The sequence below is a fragment of the Metopolophium dirhodum genome, chromosome 4 (assembly GCF_019925205.1).
Source record: "Metopolophium dirhodum isolate CAU chromosome 4, ASM1992520v1, whole genome shotgun sequence".
Lineage (NCBI taxonomy): Eukaryota > Metazoa > Arthropoda > Insecta > Hemiptera > Aphididae > Metopolophium > Metopolophium dirhodum.
Window position 1 is genome coordinate 34,825,240 of NC_083563.1, and position 20,877 is coordinate 34,846,116.

A 20,877-nucleotide genomic window follows, 5' to 3' on the forward strand; every position below is an offset into this window, starting at 1 on the left:
CGCTACGAGTAATGACAGCTGCTGTATATTGTATGGAGCTGTTAAACCAGAAGGTCATGCGGACGTCCACGTTTTAATCTACGATGAGGCGGATGTACGTGGAGTTTATAGTAAAGTGAGCCAGGGCAGTTGAGCAGTGAGGTATGGAAGTTTTTTGATGAGCTTTTTATGTGGTCTATGATTTCCTGGATCTGAAGGTCTTTGTGTAGGTTTGCGTTCCTTATAAACCAAGGTGCGTTAGCAGTAATGCGAAGCACTTTATTTTGAAAAAATTGAATTTTACTGATGTGAGTGGTCGCGCATTTCCCCCAGACCGGACACGCATAAGAGGTAATCTAAGAAGTAATAATATTTTCAAGACTGTAAGTTTAACACGTTTATTTTAAAATGACAAATTCAAACTAAAACACATTATACGTATTATTAAGAATAATGAACCTATACTATTTGATATAGTGATGTAGGCAAGTATAAATTTATCCGAATACAACATATATTATAAGCATGACAAAGTATCGAAGGAACTTGGTTTGGCAGTATGTACAATTTTATACTTTGTTGTAGGAAAATAGTATTCTTTAAAAAAACATTATGATATTCAAACTTATATCCAAAGATTATATAAAACTTTTAAAGTTATTCGTAGGTATTATCTATATTATTTCATAATGTTGGATTTTTAGAAACCAACAGATAAACACTACCTACCTATATAGTATATATATATATATTAAATATCAAATTTGAATAGTAAAAACCTGCATTGCTGTGATCAAAAATGAGTATCAGTCTATCAAATATAGTCACATCATACTGGTATTGAGCATTGAAATATAAAAATGTATTCGTGGCTATAAAACAACAATGAATTTTATTAACACGTACTTAGAGATTTGCATAAAAAGCTCACGTGGGATCAGACAAAATGACGAAAACAATTTACCTACTCGTTCAATAATCCTACGTGTTTGCTAAAGCCGAGCCATTTTGAAATTACCTTTCGTCCACTCAATTGTGTTTTGTATTTTTAAGAAGGAACCCCTTTTTATATTATATATGTATGTGTGCGGTTCAATGTGTGCCAATCGCTCACCGAGTTTACACTCCTAAATCTGTTTATGCTAGGTATAATGAAATGTTCTCTTTATCATATATGTCATTTACACTCAAACTCACTTAACCTAATTTCTCGAAGAAAAAAAAAACATTATTTCAAACTTCTGTTAGTCCAAATTAAAAGTCAATAACACTTATATCACCAAGTTTAAGTCAAAAGTTGAACCTGAGATTTGTTAACTTATACCTAATTGAACGCAAGTTATGTGAAAGCAATGTACCTACCTAGTTAAATCATTATTATTATTATTGGTAGAAACTCTGTTTCGAAAGCTATTCGTTTGATTTAGAGGTTAATATTGTTAACTCAACTCGTCTAAAGATAAAACGTATACTTGTAATAATTATGGTTTTCTTTTTTACAACAGAACAATAATATACTATCCATAATCTATATTAATTTAAAAATAATAATTTTACGAGCATGTTAATTGTATACAATATTAAGTTTTTTTCATTTTAAGACAATGTCAAAAAATAGTTTCAATACAAATAATATCTTATAATAAACGTAGAGCTATACCTACTATTAAATATGTCTTATTTTTGTAGTGGTCCATTACACTTGTCTTCAACTTACAATACTAGAAACATAATTTTGAAATAAAATATGTTCAAAACAAAATTCTAAAAAAGTTGATGATTTATAGCGATCGGGATAAATGCACAATGGTGCATAATATATTATTAAGTACATACAGAGACTATTATATTATTATAACCTTATAATCAAGACGTTCGGTTTTCTAATCGAGTTGTATGAGTGGTATTAAGTACCGGTAAGTCGATATTTGCTCAACACCATTTAAAAATGGCATAATTGTACTAGGTATCACGTACATTTGGCATACACACAGGTTACGGACAGTATGATCTAACTTTTATAAGTTGAAATGTTGGATATCACTGCAAAAATGTTAAGATCTATACTAGATGATACCAAGAAATGTAAGCTGTCCACATATTTTTGTATACTGCAAGCATAGACCTATAAACTTAGTTTTCAGTTCTATGACTGCAAGTATTGTACATTTGTACCTATATCAACTAAACATATGATAAAAATCTATGGACTCGTAATCCGCATAATCAATTACACTCGGAAGGCCAAACGTACGCGTAAATCGATGCAGCATATAGTTAACGACGACGGCAAAGTACACAATCCTAATGAATTTCTTAATTCTCATAATCCATCCGAACTGCTTCCACCTCACGTAATACATTTAATAATAATTGGTATTGCCATTATTTTGTTGCTGTGATGTCTAACACTACCAAAGCAATAGTCAGGCGCTATCGATTGCACTTATAGAGCAGCGCGCGCGAATGGGTGTATAATTAATAAATCGTTTAAGTTTTAGAAAATATGTCAAAGAATCTCAAGGTGTTTACAGAATCATAATCAGATTAGCCAAAACTTCATAATTTTTACATAATAGAAGGTCTAAAGACGATGTATTATATTGACCGACAGAATTCACCATAACACAAAATAGTTTGAAAAAAGTTAGGCTGTTAGCTGAAAAACATAAAACAAGAATATGCTAAATAAATAACGGAATTATTGCTGAAACTATATTGCCTTAATTTGGTATACCTAGTAAGGCTAGTATTTTATCCACCTTTCTTACATAATATAGTCGTGACTCGTGAGGTCATTATGACATTATGGTATATTTGTTAAATAACTAGAAGTTATTTTTATTATAAATCAGTTTGATTTAGATTTTTAAATGAAATATTGAATATAATACACATGAGAACAATTATTTACTGACTGTATCAATAATTTTGAACTACTAAATATTATTATCTTCATCAAATTGTATCCAATAATTAAATAAATACATCATATTATTATTAATGCTATATAAATATATGTAATCCAAATTCTAATAATACTTAGTTTCTTTATTAAATACATTTTTAATATTTATTTTCAGATTGAAACTTTATGTTCTACCTACAACCCAAATGTATTTATAGTTATGTATTCGGTAGTCGACGAGAGGAGTTTTGATATGGCAGAACAGATGTTACTGTTTCTGTGGAAAGGCGAGTACATTCATACAAGAGGTGTGATATTGGTTGGCAACAAATCAGACTTGGAACGAACAAGAAAAATTCAAACAAATGGTTAGAAAATATTTTAATGACTAAATTTGTTTAAATTATAAAACAATTTTGTTTTTAAACAGTTGGAAGAAATTTGGCATACAGTTGGAACTGTAAATTTATTGAAACTTCAAGCGGTATCGATCATAATGTGGACAAGCTACTAGTAGGAATTTTGGCTCAAATCAAGCTAAACCCGCTCAGGGAAAGGATGTATAACAGCAAAAGGAAAAAATATAGCGTCACAAAACTGTATAAAGACTTTTTAGCATACTTAAGAGGTGTTAAGTCCAGTGAAAATTTGTTCAGTATTTAATTATTTTATTAACATGACATATTTTAATGTTTTTCGTGGACCAATTTCTTTATCCGATACCCAATTTATATCCACCCTCCTCAAGTACAAAAATTTACAAATTTTATATAAAATTGGATATTACAAAAAAAAAATACATATCTAACTTTAGATGAAATAATATTTGTAAAATATATTTATGCCATATTGTTTTTATATTAAAAACCTCTCATCAATTAAGGTTTTCTTGGCCAAATTCCTTTTGCCAAATGTTGTTCTGATGACGCTCATTACCTATACATGAACACATAATTTAATTAAGTATTAATATTTATATAAGTCAAATTGTATTCCTAATTTTGTAATACAATACGATTCTTAAAAAAATTACATTTATAAAAGTAGTACTTAAATTGCATACATGTATACAATATTGTAATATAATATAACCAGTATAACTCACCACTATATTTATGTATACTTTTATTTTAAGCATAATTTCTATGATTACAAACCTTGATTAAAAATCCTGTAATAATTCCAGCGAGCACGATATTTTCAGTAAGTACGTAAAAAAATGACAACATCATCAAGTCAAATATTACTAAAGTACACTCATTTCCGTAAAAAATCACTTGATCAAACGAATGCCCGTCATCTATAAAATAATTATCATAAAATATTAGACAAATTATAATATAAATATTACAATAAAAATTTTATAGTTTGTATATTCACCTATGAAAAATATTCCTTTGTCCAAAGAGTCTGAGTATTCAATCCCTAATAGCTTCTCGACAAAAGTCTTTTCACGAATTTCATAATCCAAATCTTTTAAAGCCTAAAATTAATTATATTAAATCAAATTTATTTTTATTTTATGGTAATTAGTAAAATTGTTAACACACGTGATCCAAGAAAGCCGCTAAGAATTTATTCATATTATTGTATGCCTGGCCTATTTTTACCATATCTGTTTTATCTACTTTTTTAATTCTAAACGATGAGCCTGAGATCTGTTTGGATTGGATCTAAAAAAAAAAATAATAAAAGGTTCAACAAAATAAAATCGAATATATAATTTAATATTTAGATAGTAAATAATACGAGGTCGTATTTACATTGTTCAAAGGTGCCATAACTCGTCGGTAGTATGTCTTCAAAGATGAAGGGACAGTCATTTCGAACGTCTGATTCTCTGTACCTGGCATCAAACCTCTGTGCCTTACCATATTGTCTTCTTCTCTTCTCAGTTGACCAATCAAACTCTCCATGTCAGTATCCGAAAATCCATGGGCAGATCTATGTACAAATCATGATCGAATCATTTGTCACTTATTAGCCATTCGCAATGTTCGTCTGTACGTCATACAATAGTATAACGTAATGCACCTTGTTTACCTGCCATGTATATAGTAACCAAAAAATTCTGCAGACAAAATGAACACACTGATATTGGCCAATGAACAGATATCGACAAACTGCTGAATACAATTCTTTATGTACCTCTCATATATTGCTACTGTCGTTACCCACTGTACAAAGATAATGTAAATTTTTAGTTAAAACAAATTAAATAACAATATTTTGGTCCAAGCTAATAAGGTCAAACTAATTTGACACTAATTAACAAAACACCATTTTAGCGTGTGATAAAGCTGGTAATTACACGTCGAAGATTAATATTAAATCTATCACCATCATACTTGTCTGTTACACATTAAAAATTAAATAAAAATCCCAAATGTTTGCATTGTTTAGTAAAACGCATGAATCCTAAAATGTTGTCATTATCGGTAACAAACACATGCTTAACCATTTCAGCATATCTAATATGTAAATCATACATTTATAGAGGATTATTATTCTATATTATTTAAATATTGGTTATTGTGAATACTAAATATTGTTTCAAACAAATTTGTGTAAATTATTATAAGTCTTTTGCATATGAGCTATATGATATTAACGATTTTTTTTATATTGTATTATTATATAATAACTATGAAGATAGTATTTCTATGCATTATAAAAATGATTCCTTTTAATCTAAATACATCGGTTGTCAGTTATGTCCACAATTTGGCTCATACTGAATTGAATAAAACAGTTTTTACTTTGCATATTTTAGATTCTGAGTGGAGCGAGGAATGTATTGATTTTACGATGATGTGTGTTTTTTAATTTTTTTTTGTGTACCTATGTCATCACCGGCCGTTTGGGGCAGCAAAACTGCTTCGATTTTCTTCAACAGTATCTTGTTTGATGGAATTTGTGAATCTAGTTGGTGCATTCAGGAAGTCAACATTTAAAATTCCCAATATTTTTCAAAATCGCAGGGGAAAATATCATAAAAATTAAGGAAAAACGGGAATTTGTACGCAAACTTGATTTTTGACAAAATCGATTTTAGTTTTTGGCGTAACTCTAAAACAAATGTCCGTAGATACATGACAATTTCACTGAACATGTATATTAGCATTTGCTACACACCATAAAATATTCAAAATATTTTGACTTGTTTTGAGCTGTTTACTGACATTATACATTAAAAAAATTTTTTTCAATGAATGTCAATAAAATATTAGTTGTTGGGTAAAAAAGCTTGAAAATTTAAAAATGATTTTATAGTTAAAAATTCATAAAATGTTCAACTTTTATAGCTAAGAATTTTTAAAACTTACAAAAAGGTTCCACGTAAGTATAGGTTATTTTGTAACCAAAAAATCTCAAAAATATGTTTTTTTATGTTCAAATTTGGAGGAAATTACATATTAAATAACCAAGAATATCGATTTTAGTTATTTTGTTGTAATTTTATATTATTAGTTCAACTTAACAGCCACCGTATTAATAATAGTATATATATAATATAAAATATCCACACTGACAAACCGTCACTGCTCAAAATCGTTTTTTGTTTACAATGATATTATATCATTGAATTCAAATATAATACCATCCATACAGTAGCCCACTTGAAACCTGCTGTACAGCAGAGCGACATCCACTTACCCACCTTTTTAATTTTTGCATATTTATATAAAAACTAATGTAAAAACTACACAGAGGCACTCGATCAGCTGAACATCCCAACCACCTTAGACGCAGCCCTCGGTTCAAATGCAGACTCCACACTCCAAATCTTGTATTTTTTAAGAAAATATGAATTGTACGAATTAATTTAAAATTATTATATGTAAGATAACCAAAAAAAAAAAAAAAAATGTAATTAATGTAACGTTTACGCGACTAATGGCCGTTGTCGCCGATGTCTTTCGATCAAAAAAAAAAAAAAATAATGTAAAAACTAAAATGTCGTATTCATCGTAAATTTACTACATATAATTTTATTTATATAGAGATTATTTTGTAAATGGAGTTTTTCTGTCAATAAAAAAATATAAAAATATATATTTTTATAAACTGACATGTTAGGCTGTATCGGTTAAATATAAGATTTTATCTTATATAGGCTTGTGAATGCGTGTTTGCTATTTATATACATTATACATACAATATTTTAAATTTTGTGTGTGACTTTTGGTGGAACATAGATATAAACAATTTCGAATAATGCCTTAAATTCAAAGTGAAGGTGTTAAACATGACAATTTTTTGAAGAATTTTCAAAACTGATGGTAAAATACTCAATTACCCGTATTATTTGCGATCAATTTTTATATAAAAACTATTTAACGTGTGATATAGAATTAAATTTTTTTTTTTTGCAAATTTAAAAAAATTAAATCTATATTTTGTAATTTTATCTTTCATATAATAGCAGTAGAGATCAAAAATTCAAAATAATATGAATTTTTATTATAATATGCAAAATAAAAACTGTTCTATTCAATTCAGTATGAGCAAAATCTTAGACATACCTAACTCCCAATCAGTTTATGTATTTGTATCAAAAAAAAAAACAAATATGTTAATGCATAGAAATCTTAGCTCTACAGTTATTAATTTATAATAGAACATATAGTAATAATATCTAATATTCAAAAACACGAAACAAAAATTATGCATTAATCACCGCGATTACTATTCCAAAAATGATGTCATATCAAGACTTCGATGGATAAAATAAAATTTGAAATAGGCAAGAAAAACTCACATATTATATAGAAGTTAGAACACACAGTTTTTGAGAAGTTAACTAATTAAGATTAATAAAGGCAAATACTCCATTTCACACTTGCCTGCGTTATTAACTTTCACAAGAAAATAATAATAGATTATTAATTATTTTGTGCAGTGTTTGTGTTAGAGTCATCATTACATTACGACCAAAATGTTGACAACAATCTCGAATTATTATGGTTTGTTTAATATGCTTTATGGAGTAAGTTAACTTCATTGCAAACAATAAATCACTAAAATAAATACAATTCATAACCATGGAATTTTTCTTACCTGAACTATGTACACAATACTGAACACGATGACAAGCATACCAAATCCTAAAAGTTGACTAATCGGTCTATACGGGACTTCGGTTAAATGCACTTCGGGCTCAGCTGCAGCCCAATTTTCCAAGCCATAAATCTAAAACAATATTATAGAATAAAAAATATTTATTCTAGTAATATAAAACTTATTTAGTATGCAGCAGAGTTATTGTATAATATTGTTCAATATATTATACTATGATATTATTTTTAGTAATTAGGAACTTTAATCATGGTGAAATCATTAACTTCGTTGGGCCATAATTTCGAAACTAAGCCCGAACGCCAAATTTTGATTTCTGACTTCACTGTCGATTTCAGTATACCTGACTAGGTACATAAGTTTAAAAAAAATTGCAAAAATTAAGGGTGTCCGATAAAGTTACAAAATACCCAAATATTATGTAGGTACAAAACAGTTTTCGGCTTTCGCACAACAGATGATCCGGTAAACTCAATTTGTGAACAAATAACTCAGGTGAATTGCTTACATTTTACTTATTATATTTTACGTTGTTCATAAATCCCACATTATTAAATATACTTTATTAATATGTGCATACTTTTAAGAGGAGTATAGTAAACAAGAGTTGCAATGGCAAACTAATTTTTCTTTTTGTCTGTATTTCAGCCCATTCGTTTGCTACAAAATAGCTTCTCCATATGCTTACAGTTTGCTTTTGTGTAGCCATTATACCATTTTGTTTCTGATTTGGTGAAATTCTTGGTTTTTCCCAATCTACTAAAAATATATCAATGGTTGTTTGTTTCCATATTAATCTTACAATTTCAACAATCTGCAAAATACATTAACATTAATGATATATTTAGGTTCCTGATATATAAATCTTACTCTATATTTTATAAATATATACCTTAATAGGTAGGTAACAAAAATATCACGCCTGCCTATGAATGTATTTACATATTAATATATTTTATTAAAACAAAGCGTAACTTTTAAATAAAATATGAATTCTGTTGAGGTTTAACTTTTATATAAGTAGTACTTTCAAACGAATACATAGTAACATAAATAACATATACGATATACTTATACAAATTTCTTCTCGAAGCACTTTTATATAACAAAAGTTGAATAAGAAAGAGCTTAAGAATTTCCAAGGGAATATTTTAATATTTTTAGAGTTAAACAAAAGGTCTTAAGGTACGAATATAATATTAAAGAAAATACATATGACTATATGAGTTATGTAATTATTTAGATTGGTTTTAAGTTAAAATTATACACCTCACCAAAAACATTTTCATATAATTGGTTTTAAAAAGTCCCTTTTAAATACACCATTCAAATGTACTGAACTCATCGTATAGTATCAAAATATTATATGTTTAGATGATGACGAACTGCCCAACTAAACGTCCAATAGATAATTATTTAAATCATTTAATGAACTTTGTGGGTATATTATAACTTATATCTGTATTATAATGTAAATAATTACCAAGATATAAAGATTAACTTAAACTAAAAATAAGGGGGAACAAGTAGGTCATCGCTCTGCTGTACAGTAGGCGTTCGAGTGTACTCTCATAATTAAATAAGTCACAGACTTTACATTTGAATTTTTACTTTCGACCCCCTTCCACTTCCCCCCCCCCCCCCCCCCAAATTAACGACTAAATATAGTTGTTGATTCTATATATCAGAAAAGATATTGACGTTGAAAAACCAAGCATTTTTAGTTTTAACTTCTTCAAAAGGCTGAAATTGATGACAGGCAGAATGTTTTTGAACTTGAATACTATCATTCATCAATTGATATACATACTTTTAATAGGAATGCAATGACTACATATCGATTAACAACAGCTTCCAGATCTTGAGACGGTAAAAGAATGTAAACAACACTCTGAGCTTTATAAAAGAACAACGTATGAACAGCCAATAGTAGACAAACCACAAATATCATATTAGCAAAATGCGAACAACAAGTAATTGCAAATTGTCCAACTGTCCACAAGTCAATTGCCATTCTTCCACATCGTTTTGATTCACTCCAAGTGTGTATACAGCTCCAGATGAACACACAGCCACTAAGAATACCCAAAACTCATCTGAAGAGTAAGCAATAAAACGGTAAGCTATCTGAAAAACTTTGACAGAATATTATACAACAGCCTTACGTCAACATAATGCAGTATATCGTTTTCCATATAAAATTCGACTGTGAACGTCACCGGGCACAGCTCATTTGACGATATATTATCATCAGTTATTTGACCGTATTCTAAAACCATAAAAGGAGGATAGATATTTCCTTCGTTTTCAATTTCACGTTGAGCTTGTACTCTGAAATTAGAAATAGAAATTCATGATAGGTGTAGCGTAATGAATTTATATTGGGGGGGGGGGGGGGGCTATAGCCTATTATGTTTCTGGTACACAACATAAATTCTAAAAATGTAACTAAATAAAATTTACGAGAAGAGGGGGCTACACAAAATGTCAGGAGGGCTATTAGCCCCCTTAGACCCCCACCCAATCCCTACGCCTATTATAACGTGTAATTAATATTTATAGTTATTTTACTGTCACTTACACGAGTTTTAATGGTTTTCAAGTATTGTATGACCGTTGGCAAACCTTGGGTCTTAGTAGAGATTCCACTAAACAGGTCCATCAGAAACATACGTCTTGTTAACAACCATTGTGATATATCTCTGCCCTAGAATGTAATTATCTATTATTTATTATCTAATAAATATATTTATATATATGTATCATATATTCATAATCATAACAGCTTTTTTTATGCTTTACACGCTTACTTTTGGTTCAAAGATTTTTTTTTTTTTTGTGATTAACACAGATAGATATTTTTTCAATCTATGTTTATTATATAATTTTGAGTAGAAAGAAATTTTTATTCATAATATATTGAATAATAAATTGTAAATTTGGTGAGACAATGCATTTGAATTTCTTAGATCAGACCGTGTTGTGTTTTAGAATTATGGGAGCTATTGGGAATTGAAATGTCGTTTTCTAAAGACTTAAGTGGTTTTGGTAATATTTACCAGTAATAAAATTAATTCAATCCTATTAAATACATTTGAGTCGTAGATTGTATAATCTAATCATACAATTAAATAATTAATTATATATTTTAATTTACCAGGTCGGGTGGCACTGCTGAGTGGGCTGCCCATAAATTCTAACCTCCTGTCAATAACCATTAATATCAAATTTACTCACTACATGTATTCACTATTGTGTTGTATAGACTATAGACTGTAAATAATTTTAATTAATTTTATAATAAATTTTTTTGTTTAATTTATTTATTATAATAATTATTAAAGTATATAAGCCATGGTACAAGCCACTGGTCCTGTTATCAAGGATTCAATTTCAACTTCAACTTCAAAAAAAAACAATTATTACTAATTCACTCAGAATCTAATATAATATGATAAAGTATTATAATAATTAGTTATAGAAATATAAAGGTACTATAATTACTATAATAAGAAATATCAATTACTAATAGGTATATTAATACCTACTAAAAAATAAATAGGTACCTATTATAAAATATCCATAGAAATAGAGGCTGACACACAATACACCGTCTCCGATCCAAATTGATTTTGATTTATCGTTGAATTTAAATGTAACACTCAAAACCTACTATACAGCAGAGCATTTTTGAAATAGTATTTACTCTAATAAATCCTGAGATAATCTTCAAAGTTCACAGCCCAGCTGTTCCGATTTATAATAATATTGTAAAATCGGTATTTTTATAAAACTTATAATTAATGTATGTCAAAAAAGTTGATAAGAACTATTCTAATTTCTATGTAACTTCAACTGGTTGTTATTTTGATTATTAACTCAAGTTCAACTTTTGTGAGTACATACAGTTGGTATTGTAAAAACTTAATTTGGCAATTGCCTATTCTTTATGTTTAAGATTCTAATATACCTATATCATATTATGTGACATAATAATATGTTTTTTTTTAATTCAAGAAAATATAATATGTGCGCTTGTATAATGTTTATAAATAAAATTTAACTCATTTGGTTTATTCAAAAACTAATTCCGTTATAAGAGAACTATATTATTAGAGTTAACATTTATTAAAACAAGATGTACCTCTATACTTATTATACCTACTTATAAGATAATGATGTATATTTATTGTATATTTAATTTAATATGTGCCTGCTACTCAATTATATTTTGTAAAATATACAATATATTAATTACACCACTATACGAAAGATAAAATTGTAATTTATATTGTTATCCGTATATTTTAAATGAATAATGAATAATAGAATTATTTAACTAATTTTATTATGTGATATTCAATTGTGTTAAGGGCATAGTTTGATATTTTTTAGCCTTTTAGGCATATGTTTATTCACTTTTTTTAGAGTAAAGACAACACATAAAATATATTCTAACTCTAGTGTCCAGTTATAAGGATTCAACTCATCCGTGTACGTATACTGTAGCTGACATTCTTGTCAACGCTTATTGAATGATATCACAGTTTACAGTTATTATATTTTTGCAGAGTATTTAAAGTTACAATAAATTACATTATTAAGTAAGTACTAAAGATTGTTTACTATTTTAATTATTTAATATAAACTCACTTTATTTGGGTACGTTGTTCCCACTTTAATGTTTCGTACCAACAACGGTATTGCGTACAACATGTTCTTTTTACCGTCATCGTATTGTAAGTAGAAGTCATAAATATGGGCTCTGCGGACACTAATTGTCCGATCAATTGTTTCGCTGGTATATTGCATGTGTGGAAGTATCGAGCACCAAACCTAAATGCCGACTCTATGCCGTTCCACAATCCAGGGCACAGTTGAAGCTCAACAGGACTCAATTCGGATAATTTAATCAGCGATCCGTTCAAATTATATCTGGCCGCCACCAGCTGCAATTTGCTTTTCTAAAATTAAACCCACCATTATAATAGTGGCGCCAAGTATGCACTTAAGTTGGTGTCTTTGAACCACCTAAAATGTCATTGGTGGGTGAGTGGGTGAGTGGGTGGTTACTGGTTAGTTAGAAAGGGAAAAATAATTTATATAGTACAAATAATACCTACAGTACTTATTATTACTATAATAGGTATTAAAGTTGATATTTCTCAACAGTATTATTATAACATAGGTTATAACGTTTTGAGTATTAATAATTGCAAAATTAGTTTTTAGAATTCACAAATATACTATTAAAATATTAAAAGCCGTTTAAATAGAAGAGGAGGCAACTTCAAGTGGTGCCTAAATTTCGTACAATACAAAAATATATAGGTATACATATATTAATTCAAAAATATTAAAACCAATTGGCAATTTATTTTCAAAATGTTGGGAAATTTTTCAACAATCGGTTAATATTGTGGGGTTCATCTTCACGAACATCCATCGATGTTCTCGTAAGTCTTAAGACTTAAAAGAAAATCTTGTGTCCTTGTCACAAGATCTATTATAAAATATAATTGGCTTATGAGTTATGTATAAAGGGTTGTTAATGTTGTTAAACGGTGTTTAATTGTATAAAATAAATTATAAGTCTGCTAGTGAAAATGTGTAAACAAAAATTATTATTTTACAATTTTTATGTCACGTCTTCTTAACAGAAGATGATTTGTGTTATAGTTTTTATTAAAATATTTTGGTGTTAAGTTGAATTGTTGTATCGAATAATTGAATGTCCATAATTCGAATGAAGCAACCAAATTGTTCTCCTTTGGTGGCACCTTTAAAATATTTTCCTGTACCTATAACAAAATCTATACTTATCCACCCCGGGTAAGGTCTTAGTAACCCTTGAATGGAATTACTATGGGATATTCTAGCGACCAGTTTTCGTTGGTGACAGTCAGTTAACACTTGTTTATCCCCCCAGCGCCCACCAAGTTACTAATCTATATGGTATATAGGTACACCTGCCTTGTAGTATTGCCACGCCCCGCGCACAAGTCAGCCGCCGTTTCGTTTCTTATTTTGAACAGAGTATAGAATATAGATACATTGTATGATTTGTATATAAATTTTGTATTATTGAACAGCAAATAGCACATATCAAACTCTAATACATAATAGCACCACCGTGTAATTCTCACATAACCCATGGACAAGGCAGTAAAATCATAATAATATTATTATAACATAGGTATTATGTTTAGATTTTAGTGTTGTTTTTATTTTCATTGTGATATCGCCACATGGGGATGAACCATTTGCACGATGCGATACTTACCCCATGAGCTGAACAATTTAGTATTAATATTTTAGATTTTTTTGTGGTTCTTGATTGATGTTCTAGGTAAAGTAAAATGGTCGTTGGTTATAAATTAAAATTTACTATATTTTTTAAGATTTTAACTGAACTCGGCGCCATTGCCGATCATAAGTCATTGAAAATACGAAACTATGCATGCCAGGAAGGTATTTATTGCAATTCGTTGGTGAAAGGTGCATACATAATATAATTTACAGGTATACATACACGACTCCCGGGTCTTATGGTGTACTTGGACGTGATTTTTTTCCTGTTCAACGCAACAGAAGCGTCTCCTTCGCCGTAGTAAATCCAAGGCAATGGCAAACGGTCAGCATCCGACGACGTTGGTATGCGTCTGTAGTCTTTGAACACCCTACATGGGTTGACTTTCCGCTCGTCCTTGTACATTTGAACCGTGCACAGGTTGCCAAGAGACTCGCACGACATCCTGTGTTTCATCTACAAATCACGTGTATAAGCTTAAATTATTGACTGCTACTATTGCGATTGCCGCTTATGCAATGGATCATAATATATTAAATTAATATAATATTTTATACTTTGACGCATTTATACAGAAGTGCCCTCAAGTGCTTTTTCAAATACTTGGACTCCACATCCACGCCAACGACGTCGTATTCGACGATGTGCGTTTCCCTTTCGTCGGGCCACAAAGTCAGATTTTGGCTGAGCACGCACAGGGTTCCGTCTAAAAGCCACTCGTGTGAAGTCTGTGGACATGTGCAATTCACCACTTGACAGGGTAAACACTTTGTGTGATCTAACGACGGGAATGTTCCAGGTGAACAGCGGATACACGATTTTTTAGCCAATGGCAAACCGTTAGGTTCAGTTTCCACTACATATTGTAAAACGAAATTTCAAAAAATTATACTTACTGTTCTAGACAAAAATTTTTTTTTATAATAATTAACATCCTATCCATCGTATATCATGGTCTATATGTGCAGTGCAGGATTTATTATATTAGTATAGCTATGGGTATATTTATTTCATGTATTAACTTTTGGGTTATTAATACCTAGGTACTTACCGTAAAACGTGTGAATAGGTCCGTGGTAGCTATATTGTACTAAAATTAGTCTAAATATTTTTTAAATATGATTTTGTACCTATTACCTAGGTATATAAAATATAATACTATGCGTAAAAGTTTCAAGTGCCTACCTACCTACCTACCTACCTACCTACCTACCTACCTACCTACCTACCTACCTAACCTACCTAACCTACCTACCTTGCGAATAATATCTTTGTACTATACAACAAAATAACTAAAAACGTTATTGTTTGTTTAAAATTTAAATATTTAATTTCAAACACATATTTGAACATTAAATGTCTATTAAAAAAAAATTTTAATTAACATTTTTTAGATTTTTAGATTTCAGTAAAAACTACTTATGACTTAAGAGGAACCTTGCATTCATTTGCAAGACTTAGCTATACAAATTGAACAATGTATATACCTACATTCTTAAATTTAAAATAATTTACAAATGTTCGTTATTTTGATAAAATGTTGTCAATTAAAAAGCTAAAAAAAATTTACCATACAACAGAGCGACTTCCACTTCCCCGCTTTTTTATTTATTATTTCAGATATTTTCTTTGTATCTTATTTTAAAATGCTTGATTGTTTTATCAATATTTTTATTTAATTTATTAGTATTGTACTAGTTACGTTACTAGGTACGCTTGAAATATTAACTATGTAGCAATTATTACTTATTGCCACTCATGCCATTGTTTGGCTGATCCAGGGTACTGTTTAACAATTCTCGACATTCTTCCCACATTTGTTTGGACGGCTGTGGTGAAATGTATGGATAACTTGCCTTTCATAAAATCGGGTTGGTTTTCCATAAATTCCACCAAAGCTTCTTTTTGTGACAATGTACGTAATAGACTATAATACGACATTCAATCGAAGAGATAATAAAGGATTAAGAGAATACAGAAAAAAAAATTTAATTTGAACGGTCCATACTAGGTACCAACCATAGCAATAAGACAATAAGAATTAAGATTTAAGAGCATGTTATTATAATTATTTTGAATTTTCACTAATTGCGCGTACACATACAAATGTCGACCAATGAACGTACGGCATTGCAACATTGCTGTTCCGTCTTCCGTGCCTGTATCTGAATAATACCTATTCTGCCCTCCTAAGCCAAAAAACAGTAAACAACAATGTAGTAGTTTTGAGAAAAATAACTTTTTTTGAATCATCTTGTTATTTTTATCATATTGTAAAAATTAAATAATTACCGTATTTGAGCAAAACTTATTACCTTACTACCTCCAAAATTATACCGTATACTTTGGTCAGTTATACTGCCTTTTTGCTTAGCATGTGTTTGAATTGTTTGATACTGCTTTTTTGCTTAGTATAATCATTCATATATTTGTAAATACGTATATATGTTTAACCACGTTTATTACAAAAACTATTGCATTTACGGTATTTTTGCTAAGGAATCAAAAAATGCGCCTTAAAATAACGAGATTAATTTGATAATATAATAAACTCATTTTTCAAATTTTGTCTCTTACTGCCTTTTGGCTTAGGAGGGCAGTATTCATGTACGAATAGTAGTTCTACTATTCATTATTGACTATTCTATTGTCAATTGACATTCAAGAATGCGGTTTTTCATTAATCGTTATAGTTAGTAGTAGAACATCGACCGGTAAAACGGTTCGTATACGAATATCGTTCTATTACCTACATTCAATAATAAGTAGCCTCAGTAGGCCCCATGTGGCGATACCTACAAACTTCTTTTTTTCAAATGACAACCAAACTTTTTTCTGTAAATTAGTAATTACCAAACTGATTTTGTACTTATAAATCTAAATAATTGAAAATATTATCACTGGTCCTTATGTAAATTACTATATTCAAAAATTCCAACTTAGTAGAAGGGAGCATAGGCGCACATTGTGTGTGAATTTACGGGGTGCTGGAATAATTTATGTTACACAGCCCCCACACCTCCTAAATCCTAATACTATAATAAACTGCATTGCATTAGATTTAATTTGTATACAATAATATGTTAATGGCAATGAATCAAGTAGTCTGTATGATTGTAAAGAAGACGCTAGGTACACCCACATGACGTGTTGTCTCTGTATTACAAATGTACAACAAAGTAAAAACTGTTTTGCATGGGTATAAGAACCACTCCGGCTGTACTCTAAGCTAAGCAACTAAATTTCCACTCTATAAAAATTAGAACATATTTTACTGTGCAACATTGTTTTTATATTTCCGATGTCAGAACTAAAAAAAAGTTATTTAAGTTTGAAAAACTCAAAAATAATTAGTTTTTAATTTTTAATTATTATATTATTCAGCGTGATCAGCGAAATAGGTAAAACAATTATAATACAGTGGAACCTCCATAACTCGAATCGGTTGGGGGCGAAAAAAAATTCGAGTTATCGAAAATTCGACTTATGGAAAACCTCGATAACTCGAAATTTCTCTGCATTATACTTCTTCGATAATGATGCTTTATGTTTTTTATGATTTCTTGATCCATTGGCTGTAACTTAGATGTCATGTTTGGTGGCAGAAATACTACCCGTATTGCTTTTAGTTCATGCAAAAGTGTTTTTGGATGTGCAGGGCAATTATCGACAAAGAGAAGCACTTTTCTTTTATCGTTGAAAAATCTTTTATCTAAGTCGAATATCCAAGATTCATAAATGGTGGATAACATCCAAGCTTTTTTGTTATACGCGTATGTGACCGGTAACGATAAGATTGATAATAGTAATCGGTTTTCGATTACGATTTTCGTTATTTATAATAATATACATATTATGTACTTGGTTATTTGACCTTCGAGTTATCGAGATAGGTAATTGTACGAATAATATTTTATTATATAAATTCGAGTTATAAGCTAAAATTCAACTAAAATTACTTCGACTTATCGAGAAATTCGAGTTAGCGAAATTCGAATTATCGAGAAAATTTATCACACATATCATATATTGGAAGCTAGGGGCCAAGGTATTCCTTCGAGTTATCGAAAATTCGACTTATAGAGGTTCGAGTTATCGAGGTTCCACTGTATATGATGGTTTTAGGTTTGGATTTCAAAAAGACTTAGCTAATGACATAAACGATGGACATGTACAAACAAATTATGTTCAGCTTATTTGAAAACCAATAAACGTAATAAAATCCAGTTTGAAAAGTTTTTGACTGTATAACAGAATGATATTTTATCTAAATTACCTGTTATCTATTATTATTAATTATTAGTTAACATTTAGTTAACCTTAATTTACACTAAATCAATCAGCATTGGCTCAATTTACTAAGTTTATTTAATTTATTAATATTTTTTATAATATAAGGACATAGGTACCCTGGTACTTATATAAATCGATTAATAGTTATCGCAGGCGATTCCAATATAAGAGGTCACCACCTATAATAGAAGGCAATACGATTGAATAATATTTTTGAAATCGGGAGGCAATTAGGATAATATTTAAAAAAAAATCATGGGGGGCAATTCGAAGGTCAGATGGGAGGAAATTCGTGAGCGCCCATCGATACACTCCAATTTTTTCCTTGAAAATCTTTAATGTCTAATAAGCAAAACAATGAGAAACTTTATAGTTTCAATCTATATAGATTCAGGTTTCAAGATAGATTTTATTTTTTTTAATGGTTAGATTACCTAATTCAAATGGTCAATGCATATTTTTCAATTTCCATAATGCCATGGACTAAGACTACTGCCCAGTTTGGTTTATGTATTTTGTGTTGACATAAGTTATTTTACAGTTTTAGTTAACTTAACAAAGTCATTAATGGTCATTTGTACCAGTTCATTTTAAAATTTAAGTTTGTTGCAAATGTTTTCAAATGATGCTTTAAATTTTGTAAAGGGAGGTTTAAATTGAACTATTGATTGACTACGGCTTTTTTAATTTAAGCTTTACTTAAGTAAATACTATTTTTGTTCTATCAGTAGGTGATTATTCTTTATCATTATTTGGTTACCTGTTTTATTTTTTCTGGTGTTTATTATATTTGTAAACTAGGTACTAGGTATACTTTATGACAGTTTTCATTGTAAAAATTAAGTTATTTAAATACCGTAATATTATAAACAAAAATAATATAAAATGGAATTGAGTATCTCTAAAAAGTATTACCTAAGATATTTTTGAGTTTATAATGTACAACAATGAAATTCGGTAAGAGTAAGGTCAGACTCAAAGGATAAGCTACCTAGAGTAGAACCTAAAAATTTAGTTGGGGGCAGAAATTGGAAAACAGTGATATTATTATTATTTTAGGGGCTTGTAGTACTAATTTTGTCCCTGGTAAAAGTTTATTTGATTTGATACTCAATAACAAATCTAAGATCATATTTTTTTTCTTGGCTGGACATTATTGTTTTTTAACATTGGTTCAGCTTAAGCAGAGTAAATTTTATGTCTTAGAGTTGGAGCATTCAAATGACTTGTAAATAACGACTCGTCTATACAACTATAGGTACTCTATACCATTTTCCTCCAATTTTTTTTTAACTAGAATCATGTCTGTACTCTTACAAATATTAAAATCATAGAGATCATTTAGAAGTATCAAAATATATTGCATGGACCAGGATCAACCTATGATTCTACTATTTGTAATACCTTATTCTAGGATTCATGCAGATTGAATCTGGTATAATTAAAAACAATCTAATAATAGATAAAATATTAACTATAGCATATTTAAGTTTTTTTGTACATTAGTAGTTAAGCCGTCAAGGAGAGCTGAATTCCAATAATAGATATTAAATCTTACTCAGTACCTGCATCTATTCATTATAACCACTTAAATCTCAGAAATGTTTAACATTGATAGACAAAACTCATGCCAGTTTTCTAAGTTCAATGAGATGCTCAAGAGAAGAGACCAAATAATTGTAAAATAAGTTTCAATCTAATTACATATATGAGCATACACTCATTTAGTACTGATAATATCTGATATATTTAGTTATTAGTTATTGCCTATTTCATGGGGTGATCGGGTGCAAATGTAAATATGTATTTACCATAATCAATATAACCTACATTCTATGTCTTTTAATCCACACGTAATATTTGTCTTTTTCAAACAATGCAAATGATCCAATGTGGCAGTGAAGTTGGATGGACATGGTTCACAAGAAAAAAATTCTGAAACTTTATCAATAATTTTGCTATTTTTTTCACAAATACAACTCAACCCTTGATTTACAAAAAAAAAATATTAATAATATTATCATATTTTATCATTAATATCCATTACTTACGATCTAAGGATGATTTCTGGTGATCGTTACATTGTCTACATGTCATTAAACTGGGAACAAAATACTCGCGTTCAGAACAGTTTTCAGGTGTAATAAATGTAATAATTTCTCTGTTAGATGAGCAGGATTTTACAAAACTTAAAATAGTAATTAAATAATATAACTCCATAATTTTATTGTAATTGGATTTTTTAATCTACAAAAAAAATAATTGAATCATTAAATCGTTAAATCGTTAATTAATACAATAAATCATA

The 20,877-nt window shown here is 29.3% G+C and overlaps 2 protein-coding genes across 3 annotated transcripts in view; one reads left to right on the forward strand and one right to left on the reverse strand.

The window, feature by feature from the left end:
- Positions 1-3,997, forward strand: part of LOC132942352 (GTP-binding protein REM 1-like) — a 93,403-nt gene extending 89,406 nt beyond the window's left edge. For both annotated transcript variants that reach the window (XM_061010661.1, XM_061010662.1), the window contains 2 exons: positions 3,063-3,255; positions 3,318-3,997. In XM_061010661.1, coding sequence (XP_060866644.1) covers positions 3,063-3,255; positions 3,318-3,550 — 426 coding nt within the window. In that variant the 3' untranslated portion in view covers positions 3,551-3,997. The remainder of the gene's footprint in view (positions 1-3,062; positions 3,256-3,317) is intronic.
- Positions 3,689-20,790, reverse strand: LOC132942357 (meckelin). The gene is given in 17 exon segments (XM_061010669.1): positions 3,689-3,823; positions 4,045-4,187; positions 4,268-4,370; positions 4,438-4,560; positions 4,651-4,831; positions 4,931-5,064; positions 7,949-8,080; positions 8,547-8,780; positions 9,777-10,062; positions 10,124-10,295; positions 10,544-10,673; positions 12,620-12,723; positions 12,726-12,930; positions 14,499-14,732; positions 14,834-15,132; positions 20,400-20,555; positions 20,621-20,790. Coding segments are annotated over 17 exon segments (2,886 nt in total). The 5' UTR covers position 20,790; the 3' UTR covers positions 3,689-3,742.
- Between the last annotated feature and the right edge of the window lie 87 nt (positions 20,791-20,877).